Here is a 22703-nt window from a genome sequence, read left to right as displayed (position 1 = left end):
ATGATTCTGTGATAAGGGAACAACTAAAAGTATTGACAACACAATCTGCTATTGCAGTGTGAGATCTCTTAATTAATCATAATTTCCATATATATATAGTTACCCAAACAGGCTAAGACCCAAATTTCTGGGAATAGAAGGAGAGAAAATATCTTTTTTTTTGTGAAATTAAGAGTAGCACTGCCTAATAAGTTTAAAAGAGGGCTGAAGTATGACGTAGAGAATGATAAATCTCAAGAGTATTCTTGCTGCAGGCCAGCGACGGATAATAAGGGCATGTACATTCATCTTAGTAATTCTTTAAAAAGATTTTATTCATTACTTCAACTAAGTTAAGAAGTGTTAGAATCTTTGGTTTTCAGTTTGGAAAAGTCGGAAAAGCTAAGTGACATGTCTACAGGTAGTAGAAATTAAAATGGAAATTAATTCACCAAGTTTTTGCCTTTCACTTATACTTTGTCTTGTCTCTCCAGGTACCATTTGCCACTTCATTAGATTAAGGCTAGGAGAAACAGTGAAAAACATAAGATAACACAATTTATGTGGTAATTTTAGACTGTCAGGAGCACCTCACTGTTCTGGGAAAGCCATCATTACCAATGGTGACATGTAAAAGGAAGCATCCTAACTAACCAAGAAGTAAATATTGGATGTACATGACAAAGTAAATTTCCCATTATTTTTTTTTTATTTATTTACTCACCAGAACACACTTGCATTAACATATAAGAAAAATCAATGGAAGCATGAAAATCTCTTATCTACTATAAATAAACCAATGGTTGTTAAATGTGAGAAGACTAAGAACAACTAACAGCTTCATGTATCTTGATCCCTGAGATGGTGGCTCAGAAGGTACCCCTTGACTGGGAAATTGCTTCAGCAGAGCCTTATGCACTTTGTCCACAGCTGCTGTTCTACCAGTGTACAGTCACAGACTGCAGAAGGCAGCAGCAGAATTTTTTTTCTGGATCTTGTGAGGAGTTCTTTCCCTCTGACCAAGTTGTATGTAATCGCATCATGTGATACCATGTTCCATTTATCTGACAATAATAGTAGTTTCGAATTCTGCTTCATGCTATCAAAGGGAAGGAAGTAAAGGAAAGGATGAATGACATATTACATCAGAAGTACTCAGAATCTCTTCTTATGGAAGTCCCAACTGTGAGCAAAAAATGACTGAAAAGTGTTTGATTTTTTTTTTCAAGTTAGGGTGTATATAATTAGATAATAGCTCTTGGATTTTATGAACACATGGAAACATCAGAAAAACAGGTAAGATTTTCATCACATATATCCTCTTAACATGGCTTTCAAAAATTAAAAACCATGTTTTGTGGCTCTTCTAAAGATACTTAGAGACCAAGGCAGCAATGTTGTAAATTAATTATATGACTTAACCAGGACAGTGGTGAATGTCTGTTTATCTTACTGATGCCAAAAGAAATCCATGGTTTAATTCATTCTAAATGGTAAACAGCAAAGTAGAAAGAATTATTTAAGATTATGTCCTTGTGCAATAGAATGAATCAAAGTAAGCTGTGATTTAAGTTGGTAGTGAGAGGACTTTTGATGGTCCAAACTCTGTTAATGAGGGAAGAAAGCAGAAAAATCCTAGCTTCTCTCCTGCCAGCATTCAAAAGCCTTGAACTGGACAGAGCATATCACACTTCATTGGACAGCATGAATTGTCTGAAAAATTATGGTGGAAGAGTTAAGAAATTGGGAAGCAGACTCACCAATGAAAGAAAAATAGCATTCCAGCAATGGATCATATGGCATCAATCCCTTCAGTACAGGCTTGAATTCTAAAAATAAAACTACAAAACAGACAAAAAAACCCCAAACATCACCATTTAAGTTTGAATGACAACTGCCTAAAGAACCTTCATCTGCATTCAGTTAATTCCCATCAATGACGGTTTTGCTGGCGGGACTACTGCAAAACTAACATTTCTCCAAAATGAAGAAAAAAAATTATTGTTGCCATTTTTTTCTGAAAACTACAAATAGTCCTTCTTTTGCATAAGAAAATTTGTAATTATGTAGCTATGTATAAAAAGCTATTTTTATGTAATCAACCACACATTTTATAAGATACCCTTCCATTTAAAATTGTACTGATCTTTTTTCAGTTCTTCTGGAAAGAAAAATGGCTGTTTAAATGTGCTTATTTTCTCCCTTTTCAAGATAGAAAGAAAAAAGAAAGCTAATGTTGTAGAGAAGTGGGCCATCAAAGGATTACTTCGTAAAACAAAATTCAGACTTCTCTTTGTTCTGTTTCAAGAAAATGGGATAAAGAGGCAAGTTTTATAACATCTTACATTTAGGGGGCGAAAAACAAGCTGCAAAGAACCTTACTTTCCCTGCAAAGGAATGTTTGGATGAAGTTCAAATTTGGATTGAAAGAAATAATATATCTCACAAGGAAATGAATCAATCCAAGAACATAAAAAAATATTTAAACAGAGAAGCAAAAAATGTTTAATCACACAGGCAATCTAGATAAGTTATAAAACATGATTTCTCTCGATATTCATCTAATGAGCATAAGTGTTCTCTTAACTGGCAAACTGAAGAGGTGATATGATTTTTCAAGAAGTTCTCCACCACATCAGTATCTGAGTTGAAATGTTAACTTCAATTAAGCAAATGAGAGTTTTACCATTGATTCAGTAAACCATTTTTTTACTGTAGTCTAGTCTAATTTCCATGCAATCTGTTACACCGCTCTATGCCATCTATCCTGATAGAGGAAGGGAAAAAAAAAGGGGGAGGGGTGGGGAGAAATTAAAAATTGTAGAAATTTTGTCCTTGAGAAGACCTGCTAGCTTCATGGGAACTTTCTACCAAACATTCACGTTTAACTTATTTTAAAACTTTTATGGCTTTGAAAAGCTTGGCAGTCTTGTGGTGCTGATATTTTTATCAGTTTTAAAGAATAGCCAATAAATAACTTCTGTACCAATGTGTATTCTCATTCATAAGACTATGAAAGGTAAATGCTGCACGTGGATTCTCTATGGGAGAGTGTTCAAAGAGAAAGTTTTGGCAGAGTTAGTGAAATGAACGTGTATATGCATTGCCAGACAGCTATAAATACTGGATCCATGGAGTGCACAGGACTGGAGGACAAAGGCACAAAGACTAGATAATTTATTGCAGAGAGAGATGTAAAGTGCATTTAAAAATGAGAAAAGATTTGTTAGCATTCACCAAATGTGAAATTCATGAGACAAATTCTATCAAAGAGTAGCCAAGGCACAGTGGAAAGAGAAATTTTATAAATAAACCCAGTGGAAAATGTTTTCTTGTTGTGTAAAAATGTTCTGTTGGTTTTAAATTATTTGGAATTATATATTAATGAAAGTAAAATACTTCAGTGGTGCCGAAATTTTCAGATTGAGAGTACTTGATGAAAGTAGTTTTTCTCGTCGAAATTTATGACATTTACTTTGTGTTCTCCATCAAGAAATGAGAATTGTCAGCACTTTTCAGGAAAACAGAAATACCTACTCTGAGAAATACCTACAACTGCTGGCTGGGAGGGATGTGTATCCATTGCATGAGAAGAGCCTCAGAGAAGAGCAGCTCCAGTTCATGTTGAATCTATGGATGGCAGGGAAGAAAAACTGAGATTCATTTCCTAAAGTGAGACTTTTAAAACAATTTATAAGTGTAGCTGCCTAAATGCAGGTGCCAAGTTTTTCACAGTTGCACAGTCTCTTTTTACAGCTAAGAAGTACCTCTAGTGGATGAATCAGTACACTTAATTTTTCACCCATTTTAAGCTGTGATGCTCCATTTTCTGAACATATCTTTTCCTGTTTTAGAGTCAGGCCAAAAAAAAAAAAAAAAAAATCTAAAACTCCAGCTTTCAGGTGGTAAGGATCAGGTGATACAGTACCCTCCAGTCTCCCTGCATGCACACGTGCACACACTTGTGTGAAAGATCACAAGTACTTTTGGGGGTTTTTGAAGAGCAAAGGTTGTTCTATAATGAAGCATGGAGAATTGCTCAGTAGCTGGATCTACAAGTCAGTCTTGTCTGGTTTCTGTGGCCCTCTTTTTTCTGTTATTTTGGGTATCTCTCAGGGTAACCATCTAAGGTTAATGTTCAGTAACTTAGTGATCTGGTATAAGACATTGCACACAAAATACTATATTGCAGTGTTCAAACTGATTTTAAAAGAAGAAAATAGTGTGCATGTTAATTTAGCAAATTCAATTCCATTTTCCATTCAATAGGCAAGAAATGCACTATCACTTTCTGCTATTGTTTCAGGAATTGACTTTGAGCAGAAATAGTCTTTTAGAGACAATTCACAAAACCGTTCCTGGAAATTTAATTATTAATTAAAAAATGTAACAAGTGTGTATTTTGCTTTGCAATATGTTCTCACATCTGCAGTTGCACAAACAAAACTGCATTTCCCAAATTGCCATTCGATCTAGCGCATTAAACCAAGGTTTTCATTGTTCCTAGGAGAGTATTTTTAAATGAGCTGGCAAATCAGTGCTAGAAGTAACCCATTTCTGTGGGTTACACATAAAAGACAAACTTCAATTTTCTGCACCTCAAGTTTGATGAATCCATCTGTTGATCTCCAGATAAATACTCCTGCACACTCTTTAAAACGTGCTTAATTTCATGCATGCAACTAAGCACGCTGACCTTTAATGCAAGTGCTTACATGTTTTTAGGGTTCTGGAATTTACTATAGAATTACAAGATAAAGCTCCACTAAGTGTAATGTTTATGCATGTTGGAGTAGGACTTGGAAGCCGCACCAAACACAGTTGGACCATTGTGCTAGGAGACTGGCCTTCCTGTCCAGTGCTTATAGTCCAAAATAGACCAGAGGGTTGACACGTCAAGAACTGAGACATGGGAATGTGAATTGCTCCTGAGTACGAATTTAGTCTGAGATTCAGCACCAGACATACCTCATTTTGCACAGTTTGGTAAATGTTTGAGAGAAATAAACATTTGAGGGGATATTTGTGGTTAATTTTTATTTTTTTTTTCACCAGAAAGATCTTAATTTAGTCTCTTTTTGTTCACTTCCATCATTAATACTGTATTAAATTGCTTATCAATGGACTGAATTTAGGTAATGTAATGATGTGGTAGTATTTCTGGTTATAATGATTTAGGTATGATGCATGTCAAAGTGTGGTGCATGTCTCTTGAATGCAGATAATTCTTTTGTGTGAAGAATTCTGTGATCAAAAGGCAAAAGTGGATGATGATTTAGAAGGTACAGGATCTATAAACAGAAAATTAATAGGGGTGTGATGGATGCTTGTTTCATTAGGCACAAAAAAAAATCTAACTGTATAATATGTAAGAAACTACTTGTTTCCTTTTTCCTCTTTTTGGGATAGCAATATTTAGAAATACCCTTCTGTATTCAAGACAATTCTTAAAATAGTAGTAAACTGGTCCTAATATATCTATAATGTTCTTCATCTACACACTTTATGTAACACTGTTTTCTCTCTTATAATCCTATCTGTCATCTTATATCAGTGATTTAATTTGTGAAGATTCCTAATTAAGTTGATCTCAGTGCTGGGATTTTTTCTTAATGCAACAGCATAATTTAGTGTAAGACCAGCAGTCTCAAACATAACCCAGAGGTAGAGTGTATTTGTATCAAATTTGTACTGGATTTGGGTGCAAGATAGTTGAAAAATTACACAGGAATGGATTTACATCACTTGTCTTGTAATTCTAGAGCCCCAAATGGCCTTGTGTCCTCTTCCAGGAGGTGGAGGGCACGGGAGTGATCAGGAGGAGGTGGATCAGGCAGCACAGAGGAGAAAAGGAGTGTTAGGATGTTCTTGCAAAATGAACAGAAACACGTTTTAGTATTTTAACAGCAAACTCTTATCTCAGAGCTCTTTTAGAAATATTGCTTAATCTCATCTCCAGTGTTGGAGCTTTCAAGCATATAAATTGATAAATGGTTTGACCTTGGGAGGAAGGTCCTTAGATTAAAATGATTCTCCATTCGATGCTTCATCTCACTTGTAGAGCTTGCATCTCAAACTGGCTAAGCTGTTCTTTGGACTCGATTTTTAGGTTCTCTAGATTTGTTTCTTAGGTTTTAGATGTTCTTTAGGTTGAGAAAATTTGCCCAGTACTTTTAAATCAGTGCTGGCAAATGCAGGTGCACAGCAACTGAACCAAATAGAATGTACGTGACTGTAATCCATGAGCACGTGGTCCACTCACAGAATTGCGGGCACACCTCAAATGAAAGCCTTAATGTACTATTGTGCTAGCAAGGAAATGTGACTCATAAATGTTTTTGAAATTTATTGCTGTCTGAGGTTTACCAGGTGTATTGGCTTTCCAAGGGCAGGTTTTGGTTTGGGGGGAGCTACAAGGGTAGCTTCTATGAAAAGATGCTAGGGGCAACCACCGTGTCAGACAGAGCCAGTTTTCAGCCAGATCCAAACCAAACCGACTGTTGGCCAAAGCCGAGCCCATCATTGACGCTGTGGGGCCTCAGTGATAATATGTTTAAGAAAGGGTGTAAAACACTGCATAGGAGTGGTGAGAGAGAAGGGTGAGAAAATGTGAGAGAAAAAACCTGCAGACATCAAGGTTGAAGGAGGGGGAAGAGGTGCTGCAGGTGCTGGAGCAGAGATTTCCCTGTGGCCTGTGGGGAAGATAGTAGTCACACAGGTTATTCCCCTGCAGCACATGGAGGACCCCATGCTGCACCAGGTAGATGTGCCCTTAAAAAAAGCTGCAGCCTGTGGAAAGCCCACACCAGAGCAGGCTTCTGGCAGGATCTGTGACCCATGTAGAGGAGCCCATGCAGGAACAGGTTTTCTGGCAGTAACTGTGGCCCATGGGGGACCTGCGCTGGAGCAGGCTTTTTCTGAAAGACTGTACCCTAGAGAGATTACCTGTGTTGTAGCAGTTCTTGAAGATCTGTAGCACATGGGAAGAACCCTTGTTGGAGCAGTTTATGAAGGACTGTATGCCATAGGGGAACCCCACACCAGATTAGGGGAACAGGATGAGGAGAAAGGAATGTCAAAGACAAGTTGTTACTGAACTGACCACAGTCTGCATTCCCTGTCCTGATCTTCAAAGCATAGGAGGAAATGGAGAGCAATGAAAGAGTCCTCATATCTGGAAAACTTCCATAACACAAATTGCTCCAAGTCTTTCAGTTTTGGTGCTGCTACAGTTTGTGAGTTTTTGGCAGATCAGTGGTTCTGTCAGTGTATCTGTAACAGACAACTGTGTCAGGGCATCCCATGTAGGAGCCTAAACCCAGGGAAAAACTTTTTTAAGTACTCATTTCAGAGCTTGTGTCCTGGAAGACTCGGGGGCTGAAGCAAGATCTATCATGTTACCTCTGTGTTAAGACTGTGGGTCTTCCAGATTCATACCTATATGGTATAGGTACCATATAGGCTGCTGAGCAAAACTAATGCTATTGTTTGCTTATCAGACTTCTTTTTTTTTTTGTCTCCTGAAGAAACTTTTAAACTTTTAGGTGTGACTAAACAATAAAACAAGACCAATATGTAATATGTGTGCAGGTGTATATATATGTATGTGTATTTGTACATACACATTTCGCACAAACTTTCACTTGACCTCTTCTATGTAATTCCCGTGGTTGTGATTACATGTATTTGGACTCTGACTTCCCCTGTACCTATTTAGAGAATTTAAACTAAATGAGTATAACTTCTGGAAGTCAATGAATAAGAAGTTGGGGTTTGATTTTTTGCTTTTTGTTTTTCAAAACAAATTTGTGTTTAAAGTGTGGGACCTGTCTTCAGACAATAACAGGGACTTCACAAAGTCTTTCTTTCACAAAGAAGGAAGACTGGATGTGGCTTGACTGTATGCCTCAGTAAACCCTGCAGTGTACAATTTTTGCCCTTTTGGCATTATGATTTCTTTTTTTAACAGAAGGTTCCATGAGTCACCTATTCTTTTAAAGTGGTAGCATTATCACATAGTTCAATCTTCTAAAATAGAAGATATCTAGTTCATATTCCATCTACTGCAATAGCATTCTCTTGGCTATGTAAGTTGCATTGCAAAGTCTTCTCTGGAGTCTGACCTCTGCATTCATCTGATCTTTGGTGGCATTGCAAATTTTGCAGGAGAAAATCACGTGTAATACCAGCATTAAGTTATCAGCTATGAAGAGATGTCTCGTTTAGAGACAAGCTATTATTGAATGTATTTCTAAGTATGCTCATGAAAGTGTATTTGTCGCTACATTATATTTATGGGGAAAAAAAAATCTCAAACAAAATTTTCTTAGAATTTTAATGTGAGTGTTTTACCAAGCATAATTTAGTCCGTTTATAATAAGTAAAATGCCTTTAGAATTGTAAAAGAAATAGATAAAGAATTGGGAAATCCAGGTAGTCATGTTTTCCTGGAGGCATTTTCATGAGGACAGTAGTGAGTCAGAATGCAAATCCTCATGGATTTGCTGATTTTTGTGGTCGCTGCTGATTACTGTAAAATTGATTCAGGAGCGTTGCAGCATTTCTGCATATGCTTAAGCCTAATCTCCATAGTGTCACAGGCACTTTTCCTCTCTGTGGGTATTGTACCAAGTAAGAAAAAAATTTCATAACCTTCATCTGAGCATTTTTTTCTTATCATGGAGCAAAGGACACTATTCAGTAACTTCCCAGTCTTGTTCTCAACTACAGTAGTTCAAATTTTCTTTAATTGATTATTTCAGACCTTTAATGATAGTCAGATAAAGTTTTATTGCATTTTGTTCTGGGCTGTAGCAAAGGTAGTTTGCTTTGAAAATGTGAAGAATTATTATTATGTTATTTTTAGTTAAAAATATTTTAGGGTCATATTATTTAATGAAATTTAAAGCTTGACTTGTTTCTCTCTCTCTTTTTCTTTTTTTTTTACGACCCTGAGAATGAATTTGAGCTTTAACTCTACTAAGTGTACAATCTCTGTATGGACCGCATGTTATGTAAAGTACCATTTGCCCATTTAAGGCTGCAAAGAATTAAGGCAATGCAGGGCCTTAACAAAGATTTTCTCAAAACAGAAAACACATTAAGTAACTACCACTTACGTACACAAGGTTTACATTCAACTATTTCAGTTGGCAGAGTTAACTGGACTGTGTTTGAAAATAGAGGATGCCTGCCATTTCCTCATAGAAACACTTGTAAAACACTGAGAAATCCCTTTGTAGGGGAAAGTAACATGCAGGATGTGACTCCAGAACTGAATGAATAATTATACAAGAAATGTGTAAGAAACAAGTGTTTAAAAAGGGTTGTTAGTAAGAAAGATTGTGTTGAAGAAATCAAGAGGTATAGAAGACATTTCCTGCAGAAATAAGAGCCTAAGTTAGGGTTGCCAATGAAAACTGAAACTTGCAAAAGATATGAAAACAACATCTTTAAATACAAAGACAGGAAACAGGAAAATAATTGAAGCTGTTATATATTGGTGATGGAACAGAAAACCAGGAAAATTTGGTTAGAGACATAAAACTAATAGATACTTCACATTGATTTTCACTCAGGGAGGATGTTGACCTTAAAAGAGGTGTGATGTCTAATGGGAACAGCAAAATCACCTCTTTCTTCTGCAGTTCTTAAAGAATTGGTTTACTGAAGGGCAGATGAAATAACATGTGCTTCTTAGCAGAGCTGTTAAATGAGTTATGATAACGTGTAATCAATGAATAAATAAAATAGTACTTACTTTTAAAGGGGGACATAGATCCTGGCAACAATGGACCTAGCAGCTTAACATCTATAAAGTTATAGAACAGATTTTGATGGAAAAAAGACTTAAAATATGGCTACACACAGAAAATGGCATAAAATGAAACCAGAAGTTATTAAGGTAGACAGTATGGGATTAATCCATGTCTTCGAGTTGCCAAGAGAATGAAGTAAAACTGGCATTCTCCTAAGAGAAGTGATTTCTGAAAATAGAAACAAATAGGAGAGTTAAAAAGCAGGCATGAAACTAAGAGGAAGATGTAACAAACACTAGTAGAAGAGGAGGTACCAGGCTGGAGAAGCATAGCTTCAGGAGGAAGATGCTAAGAAGAGACTGATTTTACAGTAGACACAAAAATAAAAAGTCTGAGTACCCCGATGGAATTTGCTGGTGAGGCAGACATGAACATTGGTACAAGTTTAGAACAGGCTAAGAATGTAACTGTGGAAGTAAATAATTTTGAGGAGTACAGTAATAAATATGACATAATGAAAAATTAATAATAGTGACTAATAAAAATATTATGCTATAAGCATAAGCATAAACTCATCATTGGAAATAGGCCAGAAGGAAGAAGGAACAGAATTTTGATCCTGAAATCACTGTCAGCCATCACAGACATGAAGATTTAGAAAAATGCAATGTGGTGTTATGATATGTCAGCAGTATTTTACTGTAGAGATGGGGAAATAATAAAAAAAAAAAAGGCAGAAAGCATTCAACTGAAATTCTAAACAAGTTGGTCATCTTTGTTCAAGAAATATGAGATGAAACTGGAAAAGCATAGAACAAAACTTTTTAGGGTTATTAGTGGAATGGCAAACCAGTCATTTGATGGATTTGTAGAATGTATGCTGTGTGGTTCAGTAAAGAAAACAGTAAGAGGTCTTGTAAGAGCTGTGTATCAACATATTGAATGGGGACTTACAGGAAGAAAGCTTTCTAAAAAGCTTTATTTATATCTAATCTGGCTATGAAAATCCTTAGGTCGGGATTGTAATAGTGGGACAACACGTAAAATCACAGAACTGCCCTCAAGCCACTCTACTTCAGTTCTGCCATCAGATCTGGAGTCTGAGGAGGAAAATGCACAGTTTGTATTTTTTGCTTTCTATGCAGTAAATGCAATATTAAGGAATTAAAGCTGAACTGATTTGAGTCAGCCTGTTTGCTAAATGTGTATTGTACCCTAACTGCACTGCTCTCACAGGATGACTGTGACCTCCAGGCTAGAAGAGAGGAGGGCATCTAAAGGATGTGCCTTAGGTTTTTCCATCTTCAGCCTACATGAAAGAACAGGTTGCAAGGCAAGAGGTTGTGGAACAAGAGAGCACAGTAAATACATAGGAGAAAATGGATACAATGAGCCCATAAATGGCTGTTCCTTTCTCCATTTTCTGTGATTCTGAGATTGGTAACACTTAATAATCACTCCATTTCTAATAGGTTGTATTGTACTTGAAAGAAAGTTGGGATGTGTTTTCATTGAGCCCTTTGTGAGTTCCTAGAGAGGTAGTATTTTCTCAAGAAAATACCCTTATATCTGCTTTTATGTGCATAGATCAGTAAAGCCTTTATCCGGTCTGTTAAAATCAATAAAGGTCTTTATGTCTTAAATGAGTCCCAGAACAAATCAAAACTCAGACTATGTATTCAGGTCATTGTCTTCTGCTTTTGCGGTTGACAGAGTAGAAATAAAAAGTTTGGGGCAAAAGTCTGGTCATGTTGACTTACTGTGTTTCCCTTCAACTGTTCTCCTAAAGTCAAGGAGATTATTCATGAAGTAAGATTTTACGCAGTGTCTGTAGTAGACTTCTAATGCAACGCAAGGACTCCCTGCGTAAATGGGAGTATAGGTTCTACACTGTTGCAATTTAAAATGTCTACATTTCTTTCACTTACAAGGTTGGTAACATTTTTGTGATAATTGCACATTTCAAAATGTGAACACTTTTCATCTTAAGATAGTGGAAATGATCAACACCTGATAATATCCAGAGCTATAGTTAAAACAGCATATGTTGAATTTTCAGTCATGTGCAAAAGCACATGTTATTTATTTTATATTTTCTTTTAGAGTGAAAACATTATTGACAATGAATGGGATCCAAAAGTGACAAAGTGTTATTTGGCTATTTATTGGTTTCCAGAATGAAACATGTGAAAAGTGAAGTTAAATATACAGGCAGAAGTTAAAATCTTCAAATTAAAAATTTTGGGATATTGGAATGCCTAAGTACTGATTTTGTCACCAGATGAACTTCATGGTTTTGTTTTGTTTTGTTTTGTTTTCAGTTTGCTCCCAGTATTCTAGAGGAGTTTTTGCCATTTTTGGACTATATGATAAGAGATCAGTACACACCTTGACCTCATTCTGCAGCGCCTTGCACATCTCCCTCATCACACCAAGTTTCCCCACAGAGGGTGAGAGTCAGTTTGTGCTGCAGCTGCGGCCATCTCTGCGGGGAGCCCTCCTGAGCTTGCTGGATCATTATGAATGGAACCGTTTTGTCTTCCTGTACGACACAGATCGAGGTGAGTTGTGACCTGGATTTCTTATATTTTTAGTTCAAATGACATTTGCAAGAACTGTGCATTATTATATCATATTGAGAGCTTGGGGAGCCAAATTATAAAGGGCCTTTGAGGTGAAATACCTCTGACTGAATAGCTGTGTGGTTGAAGGAAGAATTCCTTTGTCTGCAAAAATTGGATATTGGATGCACATAATATGTAATCAGCCAGCTCTGAAGCCTGTGCTTTAAGTCTAGAATACTAAAACATTTAAACTAATGTTAGTGAAACAAAGGCACAGATCAATAAGCAGAATTTTGCAGTTCTGTTCATTCTTCAACTCACTTCATAAGTGACAGCAGTACAAAGAAGTTGAGAGGACCAACATCTCCTCTGCACTGATGTAAGCTGAGATGCAAGCGAGCCCCTTAGGGTTTCCGTGCTTTGAAAGGTCAAGGCAAATTGAGGATTGCGCACTGTGAGGCTGCGGCAGAGAAGTGGAGGGAAGACGCAATACCTGCCAGGCAAGGGGTATCCGTGGGGCAGCAGAGGGAGGGAATGCTGCAATAGTAGCCCATCTTGTGCTCTTTTCATCTGGAGTTATCTCTGTGATGGGCTACACTTTTATAAAATATATAGCACGTTACACAAAAGGCCTCACTTTCTATCCACATTCTCCATTCTACATCCCAGAGCAACTCAGAACCTTTTAAGTGATAAAAACCTTCAAGTGCATCACTGCACCTTCCCACTCAGTGCTGAATTGAGAAGTAAAATCTGCTGTTCTTTGCGTTGTGTTCATTCTGATGGCAAAGCCCTTTGCCTTTGTTTATGGAACAGGATTGAGCCAACATGGCTCAGCTTCTGTGAAAAAGGCAAGGTTTTTATGTTGATGGCTTACTTTCAGGGGGAAGCAAGTGGTATAGCTGTAGTCAAACAATTATTTTACTACAGCTGGTTCAGGATAACTCCCCATGTGGGCAGTCTATTCTGGAATTAAAGTGGCTTTATTCCAGCATAATTATTCTGCACTAAGAAATAAAGAAGTATACTGACTTAACTAAACCTGTTTAATTATTTGATTATGGCTATAGAAGTCAATTTTCTCATATATACAAACTCTAAATTTTAGTGAGTTTTTATCTTGATATACTGCCTAAATTCCTGTATTTAAATCAAAGTGAGTAATGGAATGAAAATAAATGGCTTGTATTGTTCCATAATTTTGTTTGGGGTTTTATATATATATATTTATATATATATGTATGTGTGTTTATGTTTGCTGAACCTACAAAGTTCTGAGAAGCATTATAGATTGTATTAGATAACTAGAAAGAGAAAAAACCCAGAAAATTTAAAAGTATTCCTATTAAAAGACGTAGGTGTGAGTAATGAAAACAAGCACATAATTACAGATGTGGTCCTATGAGTTCAACAAATTGTTAAGAGAAGAAATGCACAACCTGCAGTCACCTTTCTCATCTAAATTCACATGCTTATTTAGATTGAGATATCATTTTTAAGCATGAAGTATCACACCAAGGGCAGTTTCAGGATGTCAGCTGTAACAGTGTGGTTAAGGAATGATTCTTATGGCACTGAACTCAGCAACTCTGAACTCATCAGTATGACTTTGATAAAGAGATGTCATTTGCCAGCTTGGATGCAGGGGGTGCTACATTGGATAGTCTCTCAGATTCTAAATAGACTGGTGACTCAGTTTAATGCCGGAGAAAATAAGATTCAATGTATCTTTAGGTATTAAGATGACTCTAAACATACATCATTGCTGAATAATTTTCCTTACTATTACACAACAATTATTTTTTTTTAATGTGGAGCTGACATAAGAAAAGAGTAAATATCATGTCTTAGTGTAACCAGAAAAAGGAAAAAATATCATTAATGTTGAGTGATAGGGTCTCTCAGTGAGGCCAGAACTTAACTTTTTCCAGATTTTTGCCAGAGATCCTTCGTTTACATGCCAGATATTTCTATGTCCCTCAGAGCACCCCCATACGACCAAAGTGAAGGAAGGGGAACCACTATAATCTTTTAGTTTTGTTACTGGGCCTGCAAGTTGTTCCTGCAGCTTAACCGGGAAGTTATAAATAAGCTCTTATGGGAGAAGGTAAGCAAGAAGTGTAAATTCTAGCCAGCTACAGTAACTGTTTGTGAAGGCAGCATTTAGCAGCTATCATTATTGTAAAAGGCAGAAGTCCTTGGCGGAAGGCAATATGACAGAATAAACTTGGGCAAACCTTCAGCAGCAGTGGTGACATACTGTGGTGGGCAAATGTGTGTTGTTTCCAGACCTGCTTTCCCAGCCTTTCCATCCTACTTTTTTCCCAGTTCTGCGGCATGCGGCTCAGTTGCTGCTCCCTCTTAAGAGATCAACAATTAAACCATAATATTAAGGTAGGTTTCTCAGCTTCATCTGTTCATTCATCTCTTTAACAGTCTCTCAGCTCTCTGGAGAACCCCAGCGTCTTTGCTACTGGAGGCATCTATGTTAATATTTTAGTTCAGGTCAGAAATGCACTTTTGTCACATCTCTCCAAGACATTCCCACATACCACACCTGGGTTTACACCATGGAGTAGTCTTGGAACTCACAAACTCTGATGAGGTGATGGCTTCAGCTGTTACGCTGTATCTCCCTTCCTAGAGTTCTGCCAAACTTGCAGTCTGGAAAATCACTGTCTTGTGACAGGATGAAGATACTAGAAAGAATGATAAAGATGCAGAATGAATTGGGTCTAGCAGGGGAAATTCTAGGAAAGGAGAACAAGTTTTGGAAAAGACATTAGACCTAAGAGAAAAATAAAGGAAAATTCAGCTTGTTATTTAACAGGGAAAGTGAGGAAGTGAAGAGTGACACAGAAAACTAAAGCCTCGAGGGCCCTTTTGTTCCAATACATACCTCTTTCTCTTAACCTCCTTCCATAAAAAGGTTTAATTATGACCCAGTGCTTAATACAATTAATATTAACAGCAAAGTGCCAGGAACACAGACAGGATAGGGAAAAAGCAATCTGAAGGACACTTACTGAGTTACACAAAGCGTAGTGGGAAAGGGCTAAAATGAAAACCATGCCTCCTTGAGATATCTAAAAGAAAGGGAAGTCCAGCAAGGGTGAAGTACTCAGTTAATGTTTGATGTTCCCTCTAAAGGGAATGAAGTGAAAGAATCAGACTAAAAGAACGTTTAGTTTCTATATGTTGTTTCATGGTGATTGAGAGGTATTTCTTCTAAAAAGAGGCATACAGTCAAGTGGAGCTGTGCATCTACAAATCCATGGGGTTTTTGATCTACCACAGGTATACCTATTCTGCTACTTGCCAACAGTGGTTTTGAGCACCAGAAGGCAAAAGTTGGACCCTGAAACCACAGAACAATGCTGGACAAGTTCATATGAGGTGTGAGAAGCTGTTTAAGAATAGAATCACAGAATTGTTTTATTTGAAAAGACCCTTTAGAGCACTGAGTCCAACCATTATCCTAACACTGCCAAATCCACCACTAAATCATGTCCTCAAGCACCACATCTACATGTCTTTTAAATATCTCCAGGGATGGTGACTCCATCAGTGTCTTGGGGGACCTGTTCCAAAGCTTGACATTGACAACACTTTGGGGAAGAAAGTTTTTCTAGTAACCAATATAGAACCAAGATATGAAGGAATTGAGCATACCAGAGGCTGGTGTTAGTTTTCCACATTGTGTGCAGCCTTACTGAGAGCTGGGATGGCTGAAGTTGCTCATGAAACTGCAGGGATTACCCAGAGCTAAGGGGTCCCAGGGTGGAAAGTGGTAGAGGGGCTGCGGAGCTGCATGGGACACCAGGGATATGGCAGCCAGCAGACTGAAAACTGCTTTTACAGAAGTTCAGCAGCTATTTGAATTCAACCGTGTTTCCCAGCAAGAGGTTTTAGTCCCTGACTGTGACTAAAAAGCAGTAGCGGGAGAAGCAGATGTACCAGCAGTTGGCTCACCAGAGGTGAGGACTATAAAATAGTTATAGTTATCTAGAAATTAGGCATTGTGTGTGAGCCTGCTTATGTACCTTGTTGATGAGGTTTTTTTCCCCTTTGCTCCTTGTAATTATATATTGTTCGTTAAACCAATTCAGTCATGGTTGCAGGTGAAGAAAATCACTTGATGTGCGCAAGGCAAATTTAATTTTCCCACTTTTCTGGGTAGAATTTTTATAGCAACCCCTTTAAAGTTGAAAACATTCTGGTTTATGACAGTCTAAACCCAGCAGAAAGGTTACACAAGTCCTGATGGCCTGTTCGAGTTACAGTACATAGAGTAGCAGTCTCCAGGCTTTTCTCTTTGAGGACTTGTGGAGGATAGATGGGTCCCAGCTGTCTGGAGAAGGCAAAGAAAGGTGCAGGAAATTTATATCTCTCCCTCTTATTTTGAGAGAGATTATGGAGTTGGTTATTTACAATCAGTTTATCAGGCTAATCTAATTTATTCCTCTGGCAGAGTAGCTGGCCCAGCAGTTAGCATTCGATTTGATGTATCCATTATTAGTAACTCCAGTGATATTGCCTTATGCCTGACATTCTCCCATAGAAAATAGAGATTCCACTATAGCATGGCATCCTGAAAATCAGTAACCTTAGCTCCCAAATTGTTATTAATTACACATTTTAAAAGTAAGAGGAGGTCTCAGGTGAGGTGCAAGTTATTTGTGTTTGCTCTGGTCTAGTGAACATCCAGTATGAATTTGCATGATTGCACAAAGAACAGCCTTTGTTGATACCCAGTTGGGCTGAGTTTAGAGTGATGCAAGACAGGTTCAGAGTTGAAAGTGCTAAATAGATAGACCAAGACTGAAATATGATAAAGATGGTACAAAGGGTAAACTTAATAGGGAAGAAGGAAAGGTACAAAGTGCAGAGTGACTGGCTCAGCCATAAAAATAATGTAAGTCCAGAGAGCCATACTGTTTCCAATTCCAAATTTTGACATTTAGGAAAAAGAGTGCTGCATGTGACAAATGAAAGATGAATATTTCTATCTCCGACATGGCTCTGCTGCTGTCATGTGCTGGGATTTCCACTGCACCAGAGAAGATAAAAAATTTCCAGTAAGATGAGGAAATGGAATGGGATTGAATGGATACGGTACATAGAGGACATGATGGTGGCAGCACTGTGACCCACCACTTTTTCCTCGCCCTTTGATAGTACTGGGTACTCTTTGTATCAAGGGCCTTTGGTATGAGAATGGCACAAGGGTAAGGCATATGTTGTTAGAATGGCACTGTGTTCGCTGACCACCACATGCAGATCTCACATATTAAGTTGAAAACATCTAGAGGAGAGGAAGAGTGTTAAAAAATAAAATAAAATTAAGCATGACCTTTGAGGAAAAGCTTCAGGAATTAAGATCTTTATTTTAGGTCTGTTAAGGATCAAAGGCCAATTCTTCATTCATCCTGAGAATTAGAATTTTTTTGCAGGAAGGGAGATTTAACATATTACTAGGAAAAACTGTTTCAGTAAGGTCAGAATAGTCTGAGGAGATTCTGGGGATTCTTATCACTAGAGGTTTTAAAGACATTTTGAATATATCGGCAGTGATGATCTGCTTTTCTACCTCCTGCCTCAGATGATCTCTTATGTCTCCTCAGGTTTTATATTTATGTAATTTTCATGATAACCCTAGGAAACTGGGAATGGCTGCTTCACAGTACTTGGGACACTGAAAATATAGTTTTCTACTATAAAGCGACTTTCAATAATATATTATTGCTGTTCAATTATATATATAGCCTTTGTAAAACATTTAGTATGTTCTATTATTAAAAAATCAGATCAAAACCATTTTAAGTGACTTAGATAAAGCCACTGTAAATTAAGGTTGAAGGGCTATAATTAGAATATGGAACTCCATAAGTTAAGTTACTGTTAGCTGGACATTTAGGATCTGCAAGAATTGGCTCTATACCAAGCTTTACTTTATATTTTTACTGCACTTCTGAACAAATTTGTCTAGGTCTTAATAATGAAAAGAGTAATAATATAATAGCAAGTTGGAAAGTTATTTCAATACCTCAATTGAAAAACCTAGAAATACTAAAGCTAGTAGTAATACAGAAATATAGCCTATGTGTTTATCTGCATAATAATACTGAGTCAAGGCTCTTATTCATTAAATAAAAGACAAAGTGTTTCTAAGTGTTATTAAGTATTTTCTGTATAACAGTGTTAAGCGCAAACCTACATCACTCTTACCCTAAACTGCTAGAATGTCACAAGGTGTTTCAGGTAAGCCTGAGAAAGAACAGTTATGTGTTTGTTTGTAGAGAAAATTATGTTGGGAATCTGACTTTGTTCAGTTGCTATCCACTTGGTTTAGGGCCCTTTTTTTCATCATGATCACGAAGAAGAATTTGGAAGGATTCCCACAATAAGCATTTTTCATCCTACTGACCTTTGGCAAAATGTCTAAGAATAAAATGGAAACAGAAGCTCATGATTGTGTCCACTAAAATGAAAGGTGCTTAACTGCAGTATGCAGTTGTGTACCATGCAGTTTTGTGAAACAAAGAGTGCTGTTGTGACATTGCAGAAATATTGATATGATATATTCCAGAAAACAAACAGCGTCCAATACCTGGTCTCATAGTACTTATTAGACTACTTTAATATCTGGTCTGTAGGTTTGAAATTTTTTGTGTTACATGTCTTTATAATTGCTGAGATCAGAATCATCACCTGTTTTAGAGTAGTTCTGTCAAGTTCAATGGTCAAACTGGCTTAGAGTTCCAGTAGCCCAAATACATCCCAGTAGTAGGACTGCACTTATGCTATTGGTGAACAGGAAAAAATTCTCACTAGGTTTCATAAAAAAGCTGTTTGCCTTCAGCAGACACTCTACATGGGCAGCGAACTGTGTCATACATACTGGGATCCAAGTACCCCTGTATTTATTGTTTACCAAACTTGTGTTGTAATTTTGTACAGGCCAATCTGAACTAGTACGCAAAACAGAGAAAAAGTTGTTTTATCAAATATCTGTGAATGTGGAAAACTGTAGTAAGTTTATCAATCTCCTTCATAATGCTGCTGTGTGAACACTAAATTCCGTGTTTTAATGGAATACTCCAATGTCATTTATGCATCAATAACTGGTTTGCAGCAAATTTTGCTTTGCCAGTGTTAGCTCATTAGTAATTATACTGGCAACATGCCTGCTTGTCCTCATCTTCTCAGCAGGCAGTAACAGCTTGAAAATGTAGGTAGTAAATGCACACGTGAAACTAAGATGCAGCTGGATCCTAACATCAGCATCAGTAATGATATTGTGATGTTCCACCTATCCCTTGTTTTACCATGAAAAAGGAAGCAATACAGGTAAGCCAGCATGGTCATCATGCAATTCACTACATACGAAAATCTTCCAAGAGCTTTCAGACTGCTTAATTAAAGTACTCCTCTTGTTGACTGAAATGATTTCACATTATATTAAGGTAGACATTCACAGAAAATACACATATTGAAATCAAAAGCTGGTTATCAAGTGTACAGATGATTCCCCTGACTTTGCTATTCCATGTAAGATGTGTATCAAACTAAGCTGCATCAGGACTTTTCAGGGGGTTTGGTCATCTAGCTGACAAATGCCATAGAAATATGTAAATCAGAAAACATGAAATAAAACTGCTGCTCATTATATTTTTTATCTGAAGAATTTGTATTCCTTTGTTATGGGTTGGTGGATGCCATGGAGAAGAGAAGAGACTTGGGATAGTTTTGAATACTGCTTTTCAAGTTTCATGCCCATGAATCAGCTTTGCCCTTTTTAATAATCTGTTTGTGACAGTGTTGCAGAATCCTTTGAGCTAAGTTCTTTTCTCAGTAGCATTTATCACAGGTTTGCACATGTGTAACCCGAGAGTATGCCTGTAGCTTCTATATGCTTTTATATTCCAACATCCTAATGTAAATAACTTTGCTGCTTCAAATGGCTTGTTCTAATTTTATCAGAGCAATTGCATTTACAGAACCTGTCACAAACAGTTGATTTGCTGTTACCTGCATATATATAACATTCCTTTAAATGGAAGCATGTAATTTTTAGCTATTTGTACACACATTCTGTATTTACTTGGGAGCAGGGCAACATGGTCTGCAATTCTGAATATCTGTTTCCATTTATTTAAGAGTTTTTCCACACAAGGTTTGCTGAAAAAAAGCTCCTGTATTGGCATTTTTACTCTAGATTGCCTAGATTGATAGCAAAGTTAAACTCAGTTGCTCTTATGAGTTATGAGTAACACCTCTGAGCACTTTTCTGAGGATGTACTGTACATGAGTATATGAGTATATATTGCTCTGAGTAGCAATTTTACATGTTTGCCCTACACAGATAAGCCATACTAAAAGGTCTGCATACTGTATTTTAGGAACTGTATGCAGTAAAAATTGATTTTATGATTATTTGATCCCAAATGAGAGCAGGTGATATATATACGTGCTAATGGGACTTATATTCGTCTTTTCCATTAATAAGATAGATTACTTCCAGAGAAAAGAGGTTTAAGTAAAAATTTGTGTTATGGTTTGCTGATACTTATTTTTCATATTAATCTTCAGGATAGACTCTGCCCTTCCTTGCATATACCTGTATCAGTGGTATCACAACTGACAAAATCTGCAAAAAACTATCATCTTTAGTGAAAGAATGGTAGGAGCCTTACATCAGTATAACCAAGAGCACCTTTGCTAAGTATGAGTCTGTCTTATGTTATCACTACACATTGGTCAGTCGTTAACACTGCAAACACTTGATAGATGCACCAACCAGTAGTGTGGACCTCCAAAGAACGCCTTGAAAAGACTCAGACAAGGAAGCCAGCCACACATCCAAATGCTTATGCTTTAGAAATTTCTTTCAGTATGGACATCTGAGTCCTGCAGCTGCTGTACATAGCCCTTTATATGGCCACAGGTGTTGGCTTCAGTGCTGGAGCACAGAGTGATAGCAAACAAAGGGGAGTATAGTCGATGCTGCCAGAGACCAGACATAGTGCCAATTTAATACTGAATGTAAAACAAATAGTTGTGCCAATTTGTTTCTAAATCCATTTTTTAGTTAGAAAAATTAGCTTGTCTTTTGAGAGCATTATCTATGTGTGGATGAATGTTCCAAGTTTAAATACAGTATAAAGCAGGTTGTTTTTTTAATCAAAATAAATAAACAAAATATAGACTTAGAAATATCAAAACCTGCTGTTCTATTGTTTATGTTGTTATTGTTTAGAAAAATAATCAAATTGTATTAGGCCAATATAATTCTTCATGATGACTCTGGCATATTTTGTGAGACATCCCTTATGTAGCACAAATTACTTCTCTGGAGCTGCAGCAGGGCGCAAAGGTAATTCAGCCTTAGAATATGTTGTGAAGTAAATCTGTGTTTGTATTCAAGGGCATTTCTGTAGTTACACATTCTTAATTCAGCTGATTGAACTGCCGTTGAAACATGTATGCAATCTATAATTTTAGGACATTTTCTGCTTCTGTGAAGAATGTGTACTCCAATGTCTTCAGATTTTCTGTATTTTGAGATGCATTTTGCCTGTAAATAGAGTATATTTTAGGCATTTCCCTCATTAATTACAGCTGAATCCTATTTACATACATACTTATACAAATAATTTGACTTTGCTTGATTCCAAAAGGAGAGGTGGAAGTGTAGAGATCCTTTTAAAATGATTGACTACTTATCACAGTACTACAGATGCTATTTCTGCCTCTGTACAGGGATTTCCTGCACTAGTATTTGCAGATAATAACATTAACAGCTGCTTCTGTTCCTACAATTGCAGTGAATGTTTGAGGTATTTAGCATTTTGCAATTGGAAAGAGAGTTACCAAAGGGTCCTTCAATCCTAAGGACTCAAAATCCCTCCTTTATACTACTGCCTTGGTGGGGTTTAATATTAATGCACACCTGGATGCTGCGGGAATACCATGCTACAGGGCACGGGACATACATCTTGTTCCAGTTTGTTCCAATTCAACTTGGACTTCATTTGACTTCAAATGGCAAACAGAACATTTAATATAGTTCGAATATATGGGCATAATAAGTGATGAAAGTGTTGCCAAAGAGGAGTTGTGAATGCAAATCTGTGGTTGCTAGTCTATATCTCTGAGCAAATATGCAAATAGGTCTAAATTATTCAAAATACTCTTAAGAAACTTTATTGGTAGTGAAATAAGGCTGCTTTGCCAAACTTAGATTGTAAACAGAGTTTACATTTAGTAGTACAAAGCAGGTAATGAACCTGATCCTTAAACACAAGTTACTGTCCCAGTCACAGACCTGTCAGTTCTTTTTGAGTGGGATCTCCCTTTGTTTGTGTTGATGGTGTTATTTGCTTTATATCATTTTGTATAC

The 22703-nt window shown here is 37.0% G+C and overlaps 1 protein-coding gene across 10 annotated transcripts in view; it reads left to right on the top strand.

Moving 5' to 3' along the window:
• GRIA4 (glutamate ionotropic receptor AMPA type subunit 4) overlaps window positions 1-22703 on the top strand; it is a 217457-nt gene that overhangs the window by 58036 nt on the left and 136718 nt on the right. For all 10 annotated transcript variants that reach the window (XR_009964150.1, XM_062615344.1, XM_062615338.1 and 7 more), the window contains exon 3: window positions 12059-12298. Coding sequence is in view for 9 of the 10 variants with exons in the window: in XM_062615344.1 (XP_062471328.1) it covers window positions 12059-12298 (240 nt within the window). In the remaining variant the exon portion in view is untranslated. The remainder of the gene's footprint in view (window positions 1-12058; window positions 12299-22703) is intronic.

Source organism: Pezoporus occidentalis, unplaced genomic scaffold (assembly GCF_034315485.1).
Source record: "Pezoporus occidentalis ecotype Australia unplaced genomic scaffold, CSIRO_AGI_Poc_V1 ctg18, whole genome shotgun sequence".
Lineage (NCBI taxonomy): Eukaryota > Metazoa > Chordata > Aves > Psittaciformes > Psittacidae > Pezoporus > Pezoporus occidentalis.
This window is presented reverse-complemented; position numbering and strand designations above follow the sequence as displayed.